At 62.1% G+C, this 11,563-nt stretch overlaps 1 protein-coding gene across 5 annotated transcripts in view; it reads right to left on the reverse strand.

Annotated features, from left to right (window-relative positions):
* Agrn (agrin) overlaps positions 1–11,143 on the reverse strand; it is a 31,307-nt gene extending 20,164 nt beyond the window's left edge. For all 5 annotated transcript variants that reach the window (XM_077110042.1, XM_077110040.1, XM_077110045.1 and 2 more), the window contains exons 1-2: positions 10,894–11,143; positions 8,634–8,895 (exon numbers count right to left, since the gene is read on the reverse strand). In XM_077110042.1, the coding sequence (XP_076966157.1) occupies positions 8,634–8,895; positions 10,894–11,100 (469 nt within the window). In that variant the 5' untranslated portion in view covers positions 11,101–11,143. The remainder of the gene's footprint in view (positions 1–8,633; positions 8,896–10,893) is intronic.
* Between the last annotated feature and the right edge of the window lie 420 nt (positions 11,144–11,563).

Genomic DNA, 11,563 nt, shown 5'->3' on the forward strand with positions numbered 1-11,563 from the left:
CTAGGGAGGGGTTGGCCAGGGGCAGGAGGTAGGGGCTGAGGCCAGGGGAGGGGCCAAAGGAGAGGCTGAAAAAGAACTGAGGCGGGCCAGGTGCTGGCGTGGTGGCTGGAGAGGAGGCTGGTGCTGGCCCGGGGATGGGGAGCGAGAAACATAAGAACCGGAACCTCACTGGGGCAAGGGTGATAGGAGCTGGGGCTGAGTCGCAGGCAGAGGCTGGGCTGGTGTCCGGCGGGGCGGGGCAGTAAGGTTTAACATACCTATAGGGGGCTTGGCCCTGCACATACGACCCGGTTCTAGGGTTCTGGGATTCGTCTGTGTGTGCCTGCAAATATGTCTGTTCTGATGTCTCCACCCTGACGTGTGTGGGCAAGGGTCCCCAGGTAGGGTGCAAGGTGGAAGGAGTGTTGGTGTAAAGTGACGTGTCCAGAATTTGCTTTGCCCACTTCTCCCCTAGGAATTGGAAGCAAGCACCTCAAATCATCAGTGCAACCTTAACTCCCTTCGGTGCAAAGAGAAAAAAACGCAAATGAGCCCCAAGCAAATAAGCCGTATGCAAAAAGCAGTTGTGGTCCCACGGGCCTAGAGCGCCCCCCAGCGGCTTCCCTTGGAACTCCGAGCCGGAGAGGAGGGCAGCCAGTCTGGAATCCCCGATCCATAGTAGGGCATCTACACACGGGCCCGACTTCTGCTCCCTCCAAACATGGGGGCACCATGGGTTGGAGAGGTCCCATAGCCTGGATCCCCACGCCATCCTGACTAGCCACATCTGTCCTCCTGAGGCCAAGGTGACCACCTCCATGGCTAACACCTTCACTACCCTGGACAGATCTCTGAGCACCCATGCCCCCACCCTTCACTGGTCCTGCTCACACCCCACCACACAAGCTTCCACGAGTGCCATGTCCTTTCAGCACTAGGGTCCTCTAGGCCAGGTTGTGCACCCTGCCGGCACCTGGTGCTCACTCCCCATAGCACCACCCAGGCATACCCACATGCTCTGCTGTCAGCTCTATATGCCCTCAGTAGGTCTCCCTTCCAGCCAAACTTCTGCTGCCACAGTCACCAGTGCCACCTCGTGGTCACTTGAGCTCATATCAGTCCACCTTGGGAAAAAAGCACTGACCACACCCACCTCCCCGTAGTCCCTGGTCTGTCTGTGGGGCCTTTTCTGCCCAGTCCTTGAATGAGTCCTTCCCAGGCCCAGAAATGGCCCCACCCCCACATGGCCTCCATCCCACAGGTAGCCTGCTGGAGCCCCCAGCCTGCCGACTGCCTCCTGGCACTTGCACTCCACCCTGTCCCTCTGCTCCTACTCCTTCCACTGCCACATCCCACTTGGGAGTCACCCCTGCCCATCACCTGTGTTAGGGACCTTCCCATCTCTTGTGGCCCTGAAACCCATTGTTCTAATGAAACTTTGCAAGAAGTCCCGGTCCCTGGCCACCTTCACTTCTGCTCTGGGGAGCTCCTGCCCCAAACACCTCTGGACTCCTGACACTGTCCATGACACACTCAAAAGTGTCCAGGCGGTGCTGGCAACTTCCTGCCCAGGGCAGGGTCTGACTCCTAGAGCCAGAAAGCCGATGGAAGACGTGGTGTGGGGCACCCAGAGTGGCTCCTGCGGGCTTTCCCATTTGCCTCTCACTGCTGGGTGGCAGAGGGCCTCCCAGAAAGTGCCAGAGGCCAAGCCTCAGGAAACACTAGGAACGTTCTAGGTATGCTCTGCAGGAAGAAGCTAGGAATAGGGTAGAGGGGCTGGGGGCAGGGGTGTCTAAGTGGTAGTGGGAGCCCCTGGGATCTGATCCTGCAGGAGTGCCAACAGGCTGGCCTGGATGCTCACACGGGAGCCCGAGATGGCAAAAGCCAACACGGGGCATGGGGCTTGGGGTCCTTTGGCATCAGCCAATAGGAAAGGGAACAAGGTTGGCAGCCCAGCCCCACTAAGCCCAGTCAGGGTCTTCACCCCCAGCAGGGGCGGGATGTCTTGAGAGACAAAGAGCCATTGAGGCTCCAGGCCTGAGGGGGAGGGGAGCTCAGGCTACTAAAGCTATTTTGGGATCTTCAGACAAAATCATTCAGCCTGGAGCAGCCCACGCAGGCCCATGCCCTGGGAATGAACAGGATACTGAGCCAGGAAACAGCACCCCCCCCCCCCCCCCCCTGCAGCAACAGCAATCCCACACACTAGCATCCCTCTGGGGCGTGCAGGAACTGCCACCCTCCAAGTCTGCAGCATTGGGGTCACACGCCCCTACCTGCCTGCACACACTAACACCCGCCCCATACAGCCTGTGTCCACACTTAAGATCTGGCTGGGAACTTCCAGGTACGTCTATGGGCCTGGAAAGGGTAGAAAGTCCAGCCCCTAGGCAACTGGCTGGCCCATTCTCATGCAGATGACCCCCCTCCGCTCTGGAGGGGGTGGGGCTCCCTTGGAAAGGATGGGATGGGGTGGGGTGGGATGGCTGGGAGCCCAAGGGACCTAACGGCGGGGCTGTCAGATGGTAGCATGCCGCATAGGCACACACTATCTCCATTACAGGGGCCTCCCCCTGGCCATCTGCAGACGCACCTGCACCGTCTGACCTCAGACGGAGGACGAGGCCTTCTGCTTCTTTGCCTAGAGGTGCCCTGCTCAGAGGGGAGCCTCTATCTGTCGGCCTGGCTCCCCACCACACCACTTGCAGCCTCCTCATGCAGTTTCAAGCTGTGCCACATCCTCCCAGTCCCTCTCAGAAGACTTAGGGAGCTTCACAGCAGGATGTCCCTGCTGGGCCTAGGCCAGCCACCAAGGGTTGGCCTTCTGTGGTTCCTCTTGCCAACTTCAGGTGAGGCCAGGAGGTGTCTGGGTCAAGCCTGTGCTCTTTACCTGTCCCCAAACAGGTACTCACCACCCTGAACAGCCTGCTATTCAGGGTGGTAAGTAAGTGAAAATTAAGGGACAGAGGCACAGAGGGCTAGCACACAGAATAGCGACACTCCAGAAGCCTGCAGTTCTTGACCCCACCCCTTACTTCTCAGCTGGCCCCACCCTATCACAAACGAGCCCTAACCAGCCAGTCTCCCTCCCTGGCAGGGCTCAGTGTCCCCCGCACAGCCTCGGGGAGGCAATGTTGTAGCAGTTTCTAACAGCCTAGACAGTAGTGTGGCCTCTGGGGTGACATCTGCACACAGCCCAGGGACAGAAAGAGGGCTTTTCCACAGATTCAGAGGAAGAGCCCCAGACAGAGGCAACTGCCAAGGCCCAGGATGGGAACTAGCTCAAGAGGCTGCAGGAGAGCAGGAGGCCAGTGTGGTGAAGCCTGGGGAACAGGGACAGTGGGAGGGGCAACAGGCATTGGCTGACAGCTTCTCAGGGCAGATCTGGGAGGGAGTCCGACCCTGGGCCTCTGCCACAACAACCAGGGGGTGCCAGGTGAGCAGGGACTATAAAATATGCCCTTCCTCTCCCAGGCAGCTCCAAACCCAACTCAGCCAGGCCCTGTCCATCTTCAGGAGGAAAGAGACTGTGTGGAGACAGGTGGAACCCAGATGTGGGTCGATGCCTCTGAGAGTCCAGCTGTCCTGAGCTGGGCAAGAGGCACCAGACACAGGGGAGGTGGGCATAACAGGGCTGGTACCACTCCATGGCCAAGGGCTGAGCTTTAGGGAGCTTCCTGGAGGTGCTGGCCAGCTGGGCACTGGGATGTGCAGGTAAGGGAGAGGTACAAAGGACCAAAGGTGCAGGAAGGAGAGGGCAGAGGCAGACCGTAGAGGGGAGAGCTTTGGTGGAGGCTGTCAGGGAGGAGCCTCCTGGAGGAGGAGTGCAGGATCAGCAGAGGAGGTCAGGTGGAAAGGAGAGGATCGGTGTGTTCTCCCAGCCAGGGGGTCCTGGAAGCATGGCTGGCTTTCTGTCCTCTGTCCTCCCCACGCTGATGGCACCTTTCCCCACCCTCATCCAAGGCACAGGGTGCAGCTGCTGTTCGCTGCTTTCCCTGAGTGTCACTCTCCCCAGATTGCACTGGGGCCCCACATCTGTGAGCATGATGCCCCACAGGCAGGCTGCTTCTCCAAGGGCCAGCGTGTGTGGCCAAGGGAAGGGTAGGGAGGGTTCAGGCCCACCTCGGGCCTGACTGCCCTGCACCCTGTCTGCTGTGTGGGGAGGGGAAGTGTCTGCATCAGCCTCAGGGTCAGGCAGGCCTGAGGGACTGTCCTCACTGCAGCCCCACCAAGCAGGCCCTGCATCTCAGCTACTCCCACGGGCAGAGCCCACAGGAGAAGGTGCTGGGCTCCTGGCAGGCACAAGGCCCAGCTGGACAGGGCAAGGGGACAGACTGGACCATCAGCAGCAAGCAGAGGTGATACAGGTGCATGAAGGCAGAGGCCTCTCAGACACAGGCAGAGGGCACCCACTGCCAAGACTTGGGCGTCATCCTCCCAGGCTGAGCCCAGGGACACTAGCTTCTCAGGTGCAGATCTGGGAGGGAGTCCGACCCTGGGCCTCTGGAGATGGGTTCCACCTCTCTCCACTGTGACAGAGCATCAGGAACCACCACTGCCAGCCAGGCCAGTGGAAAGTACAGAACGACTGCACACAGCTCGGCCCCAGGCACACACCAGCACAGCTGGAAACAGCCTGCTGGTGAGCAGCTCTGCTCCCTCTCCCACGCTTCCACTCCACGGAGTGGGGGTGTGTGCAGGGAAGCCTGGGAGAGGCCATCTCCCTTTCCCAGGTCCAGCTGTTAGCAGCCCCTGCAGGGGGCCTTCCTCAGAGGAAGTTCTCAGGATCTGAGCTGGAGGGAGGGGGCCCTTCACTGGGGAGGGTCCCTCTCCACTGGAGGCTTCAAGGAGACCTTCCCCAGCTGGGGCCCAGCAGCAGAACATACAGGGGGCAGAGGCCTCTTCCCAGAGGGAACTCTCCCTGGGAGGACCAAGTCTGCTAGACAAGGCTACCATAGTGACTGCAGCCAGGCCTCAGAGCTGGGGAGCCCCATAGGGAAGAGCTGACGGAGGCAGGAGGGCAGCTCCCACCCCATCCAGCCCCCCCAGCTCTGATGTGAGCAGCTGGCCTGGGTCCCACCGTGGAGACAGTGGAAGCTGCCCCCCACCCCTGCAGCAGCCACAGCAGTTTCCCACCCCCTGTCGCCATGGGGGTAGGCTTTGATCTTCTAGGTTTGGGGGATCAGCCCTTCTGAGAGGAGCAGAGCAGCCAGGGGGAGAGGCAGGGAGCTGGCAGGAGCAACCTTCAGTGTGGGAACAGCCCCATTTTGACCTCCAGTCTCTCCACCTCAGCCTCTGGGGCTGGGGAGTTGGCCTCTGACCTGCGTGGGTGTCCTGAGTAGGTGGCCTCTAACCTTGAATGCAGCCCCCTGCGAAGTTTCCCACCCACAGGGGTGCTGTGAAGGTGCAGGCAGGCCCCAACAGAACGGCTCCCTCTAGCACCCACGGGGGCAGCCCAGGAGAGGGAGGGGGCTGGCTTCAAAGCAGACTTTTCCACTTCCAGTGGGGGGTGGAGCGGACGGAAGGAGGGGCTGTTTCCATCCTGCCCTCCTTTGCCTGTGTAAGGCAGATCACCCCACAGAATCCAGGGCATTCCCCACCCATCCCAGAACTGCCCCAGAAACCCGGGGAAGCCAAAGACAAGACAGACCCACTCAGGTGCACCCGCAGCACCAGCAGCACCAGCACCCGGGTGGGAAGGAGGCAGCCCCTCCCCCAGCCACCCAGGCAGCTTGCCGGTGGCAGCCAGTCTCCGGTGCCAGCAGCCTCCAGCCTGGACCTGCCTGGGGGAGGGGCCTTGAGGGCACTAGGTGTGGCCAAGGGGTAGGCTGAGAACCTGGAGTCTACAAGAGGGAAGCAGGGACCGGGAGAAGCTACCTCCCATCTGCAGAGGAATGTGGGAAAGCTGGGGGGTGGGTACAGAAACGGAGTACACAGCAGAGAGCCTCCTCGGCCGGCCTTCCAGAAGCCTCTCCACAGCCTAAGAGACCAAGAGATCTGAAAAAGGAACCTGGCCTGGGGGTCAGGATGCCCCCACCCACTGCCCTGGGACTGTCCTCCTGAGGGCCCTAGACAGTTGGGCTGGCAGGAAGGGCTTGACCAGAACACTGCTGGCCAGGCCAGACCTGGGAGCCTGGCTGCCAGGACCCCCAGCTTCAGGGCTGGGCAGAGCCAAGCTGGGCAGGTGCCAGGCTCACTCCAACCCTGGCCCCCTGCCCTGTCCCTGTGCCAGGCCCCGGCAGGGGCAGACAACACTTCCTTTCTCTGCTACTGGCTTGGAGTGGGGAGGGAAGGGCCTCAGGCTGCCCTGCCAGCCCCCAGTCAGGCCTGCGTCCCTCTTGGGGGCTCTGAGGATGGCCTTCCTGAGGTGGAGAGGGAGGGGATGGGAGTGTGGGACAATGTCCAGACTGGCACAAGGTGGCAGAGGGCTGCCCTGAGCAGGCTCCCAAATGGCAGCTGGCAGGGGAGTGAGGCTAAGCCAGGCCACTCTCCCCAGCAAAGCAGGGGGTGGGGTTGCCCTCTGGAAGGAGCAGGAGGGGCCCCCAAAGGTGGTACAGGGGGAGGGGCACATACCTGTCTCAGTTATGCCAGGAATGTGGCTCCCCAGGCAAGGCGGGAGGAGGAGACTTCCTGGGGGCCTAGCTGGGGGAGGGGCTGACTGGACAGGGCCAGGACGTTCCGGCTGGCCCAGGGGAGAAACTGAGGAAAGAAGCCTCTAGAAGGGGGAAAGGTATAAGTCCCTGCAGCAGGACCCCTCAGGGCAGTGTCTAGGCAGGGGTGGGGAGGGCATGTTCCCAGACTGGATTCCCACACAGAGGGCCCTGTAGGTCCTGGGTGGCCACCTGTGCCCTGTTGGGGTGGGCAGTGTGGGGAAGGGTCGACTAGGTTGTAGCCTTGTCTGTCCACCATCACTAGGACTGGGGAGGGGGCTGATGTGCTCATCTTCAGAACAGAAGATGGACCCAGCTTGGGAGGACTGGGCAAGAGATGTCCCTTCAGCCTGGTCCCTCAGGCCTCAGGGGGGCCTGGAAAAGGCAGAGCCCTGTTTCGCCCTGAGTCACTGATGCATGGTCCCTGTCCTAGCAGCCACGGAACCCTGGTCTGCTTCCAAAGTGGAGACTCCTGTCACTCAACCCGCTCAAGGTCTCTGGGCTCCCCAAAACCTTACCGCGGAACCCAGATTCCTCATTCTGTCCCCTCTCCCTGGGGCTCCCCTGTGTCCCCTTGGCCTGTCTGGAAGCCCCCACCTGGCTTTCAGGTCCTAACTGATCCCTGAGCCACATGGCTCACAATAGGTCAAGCCACACTACCTGGGGGTCTCCTTGGGAACTCTCCTCCCCAGCTGTCCCTCTGCTCAGCCTGGTCACTCCTAACACCAAAGCCCAGGCCTGGCACGGCAAAGTAGGCTTCAGAAGCTGAATCTGTTGGGCCCAGGACACCCTTCCTCTGTGTGACCTCTGACTCCTTATCAGGCCTCAGTTACTGAGTCACAGACCCTCAGGAGGGACCCACCCCTCCTAGAGTTAATGATTTTCCCTCTTGATCTTTCAGGGATGAGCATGGAGAGCACCCAGACCTCCTTTTCCAGGCCTTCCTCGGTCCTACTCATCCCCCCATGCCTCCATGCCATGCCCAGCCCACAGCTTCCAGGGCAGGACCAGGACTGGTCTTTGCTCACTGGGATGGCCTGGCTAGACTCCCACGGCTAAGCCTTTGCTGAGCAGGGCCCAATCCAGGGGACCTGGAGGTAGCCCAGGAGCAGCTGACCACAGCCGGGGGATAGACCACAAGGCTACCCATTCTGGGCTATGTCCCTCCTCCTTCACAGTGCCCCCAGCAAGACAACACAGGGGGCGTGGGGAAGGGTCCCAGAGATCCCCCTCAGGAGCTGCATCAAAGCAGAAAGGCAGACAATAGTTAGGACTTCCCCACTGGCCAACAGAGCACCTCAAATAAGTGGAAGTCATGACCCCAGCCACTGCCCTGAGGAGGAAGTTTCTCTCCGTCCCCCACCCCACATCCCATTCCAGATAGCCATAAGGGAACAGACAGGAAGTGGAGGCGACAAACTCTTACATTCTCCCACCACATTCCCTGGCCTATCATGTGACAGGTCACTTCCCAGAGGCACTAACCTGTCTAGTCCCTAGAAGCACTCATCCCACACAGCAGCTCTTCCCAGAAACCGTGGGCCTCTGGACACACAGGATAGGCCCCCAACCTCCCACCCCTAAGCCTGGCCACAAGGGCTTTGCTCAAATGTGTGCACCCAGTCTAGGCAGACGCGTGGCTTCTGCCAGAGCATGACAGCTGGTGTCCATTCATTCACCTGGTCCCAGCTCCTCCCCTGGGAAAGAGCCCTCCAAGGGGGAAGGGGCGAGGAAGCAGAGGAAGCCAGTCCCTTTGCAGGGCTTGCTTCTGTTCCTTGGGCTCTGATGGCTGATGACTAGAAATGCGGCCAGGGAGCAGCAAAGAGGGAATGAGGTGGGAACACAGCCAGACAGCAAGACAGTATGTGTTCCAGCTGCAAGTAAACCCCTCTTCACTCTCCCTGGGCCCAACGCTCTGCCACTCACCTCCAAGCCCACCTTTCACACATACCTGCCAGCCCGCTGCCCACCCCACTGGATCCCTACACGGAGCCCCCCACGCACCTTCTACACAAAACTCCACCTCCTCCAGGTTGCGAAGGGTGATCCGCATGAGGCTAGAGTTGAGCATCAGCTCATTCTTATGGGCTGGCCACAGGTAGGGGGGTGCTGGGTTCACAAAGAAGATCCTGGTGTCCCCGGTAGACACCTGGTTGTCACAGATGAGGGGGTCTCCGAAGCCACCAATGACTACCTTGTTGCCACCATCCAGAAGGCTCTCCTGGGACACCACATCTTTGCCCTTCAAGTACCGCCAGACTCGAACCTGGGTAGACACAGGGGCAGGTGTTAACGGTCCTCTTCCTCCTGGGGGAAGGGTACCAGACCATGGCCTGGGCCCTTCCGGCTCCGACCTCAGCTGCTCAGGTGGAGTGCCCACAATGGACACCAGGCCTGGGCAGAGGCTGCAGGTGAACATACACAGTGCTGGGGTGGTGCTGCCCCCCTATGTCACATGAGGACATGGGACCTCTTCATGTGATGAGATGTCTCACGAACACATGCCCACCCCAGGAATTAGCTCCTATTCCAGGTCTAACCAAGATCAGCACCCCAACTCCAAAATGTCCACCTCAGCTCAAGCTGGATTTGGGGAGGGGCCCACCTGGTCTGGAGTGCCTGCCTCCTCCACCCTTCCTTTTCTCCCCCCGCTGCCTACCACCACTTGCTCACACTCTGGGCAAAGCCAGGACTGGGACACAGGGATGGAGGGGGTTTGGGGGCAAGCGGCCAGCCAGGATCTTTACACCCCTGTGGGTGGGCTGACACCTTCCTTCCAGGAAATGAAGGCCCCCTCCTCCAGTTCCAGCGTCAGGGCAGCCAAGGCAGCCAAGGTAGCCGTGAGCCACAAAGTCAAGTTCGGGCAGCTTTAGGCAGCCCCACCCTACACCTCTCCTCCTGGGACCCTGAGGGCATCTACTCTGACACTATGGCAGGAGGGACAGCTACAGCCCCCACCCAAGGCGGTCCACATAACAGGTCCACAGGTCCTTTTACTCCCTGCGAATGGAGTTGTGGGAAGAGGCCCCTTCTTCAACAGCTGTTGGGGGCCAGGGCTCTTGGAATGGGAGTGAAAGACAATGGGACGCCTTTCCACCTGCCAGCTCAGGACTGCAGAGTCTGCAGGGACCCCTCCATCAGCTGGTCCAGCCTCATCTAACCTCCACACATCCCTAAGCTCCAGCAGGAGAGAACCCAGGCAGGAGAGGGCCTGTTGGTTTCATGGCCTCCCCCCACCCAGCCACACCCAGGAGCAGGGGAGGAAGTCGGGAAAATCCTGCAGGGGCTTGGCAAAGTGCCCAGCGGTGAGGGGAGGGGCTCGGTGGGGGGGGGGACCCCCGCTGTAGCCCGCACAGACCACTCTGAAACAGGCCGCAACCCTCCCCATCTCCATGGAACAAGAATGATCCATTTCTGGTCCAGTGAGGTAGTCTGGGGGGCTGGAGGGAGGCCAACCTTGGGTCCCCAGGGCCCTCCCTGGGAGATGGTGGAGGAAACCCACCATACCTACTCCAGGAACTCCCAGATCCAGCTGAAGGAGAAGTGGGACAAGATTCCCCTCCCTATGGCCAGGGGAGCTCCAGTATTCCCGGGAGCGGGACAGAGCACCTGCCCCGCTCCCCTTCCCCCACTGGGCCCAGGCACGCGAGGTTCAGCAGCGGCCCCGCCCACTCCCTGCCCCAGCCCCCCACAACCGTGGCCGCAGCACCCCTCAGCAGTCTCCCTACGTTAGGAAAATTAGGCTGTGCACCTCCTTCTCCCGGCACCCCCTTTAGCACTGGTATATCCACCTCTGAGAAGGGGAAACAGCACTGATCACAGGTAGAGCTCCCGTCCGCACCCCAGGCAAAGAGCGTCACCTCCCCGACCCTACCCCTTTTCTTTGGCTGGTGGGGAGGGGGCGCGGCAGCCACCATCCTCCCTGGGGGGAGGTGCACTTGTTTTCGATAAGGGAAAGGGCTTTGGGCGGAGGGGAAGCCAACACCCGGTTGCCCGGCCTGGGCACCACGGGCGGTACCGCAGCAACACCGCAGGAACTTTCCCTGTCGCTCCAGAGTTTTCCGGGACCAGGCGCCCCACCCGGAGGCTTGGCGGTCGCCAAGGGAGCGCGAGCGGGGGCTGCGGAGCGTCCGGGATCATTCCCACGGCCTGGGATAGGGGTCCCAGCAGCGCGGCCGGCAAGCGAGGGGAGGGCCTTGGGCGGCATCGCGGGGAAGAGGCCCCGGCCCGGGCCTCCCGGGGCTGGGGTCCCGGCGGGGCCCACCTTGCAAGAGTACGTGTGCTGCACCGGGTCCACGTTGAGGATCTCCTCCACCGTGCCGGTGAGCACCACGTTCGCCTCCTCCTCGCGCCGCTCCAGCGCGCGCTCCGGGCACGTCCCGCCGGCGATGGGCAGGGTGTGCGCGGCCACCACCAAGAGCAGCAGCAGTGGCCGCATCGGAGCCGGGCCGGACGGCCGCAGGCTGGCCATGGCGCAGCCGAGGACGGCGGAAGGCGGCCGGGAGAGCGCGCGGGCCGGGCCGCGCCGGGGACCGGACTGGACAGGACGGGACGCAGCCCCGGGAGGCGGCTGGAGCGCGGGCGGCGCGGGGGCGGGGCGGGGGCGGGGCCGGGCAGCGCTGCCCCTCCCCCACGGGGGCCGCCCCGCCCGCCCGGCGCCCTGCGACCCGCGCCGGCCGCGAACAAAGCACCGGGACAGCGGCGCCGGGCGGAGGCCGGGGGTGGGGGCGCTACGTCGCGCCGGGTGGCGGAGAGACCGTCCGGGGACACAGGCAGGCCGGGGGCGGGGCAGGGCGGGCCCAGGGCTTTCTGCTGTGCTTCACCCCTGCGGACGCCCCTCCCCCGCCTGCGCGGCCGTCCCCCCCAGGAAATGCGGCTGAAGTCGGGTTAATGCATAATCTAGAGGCGACGTGACTGGACTTCCAAGGGGTTCG

The sequence above is a fragment of the Callospermophilus lateralis genome, chromosome 7, assembly GCF_048772815.1.
Source record: "Callospermophilus lateralis isolate mCalLat2 chromosome 7, mCalLat2.hap1, whole genome shotgun sequence".
NCBI classification, from domain to species: domain Eukaryota; kingdom Metazoa; phylum Chordata; class Mammalia; order Rodentia; family Sciuridae; genus Callospermophilus; species Callospermophilus lateralis.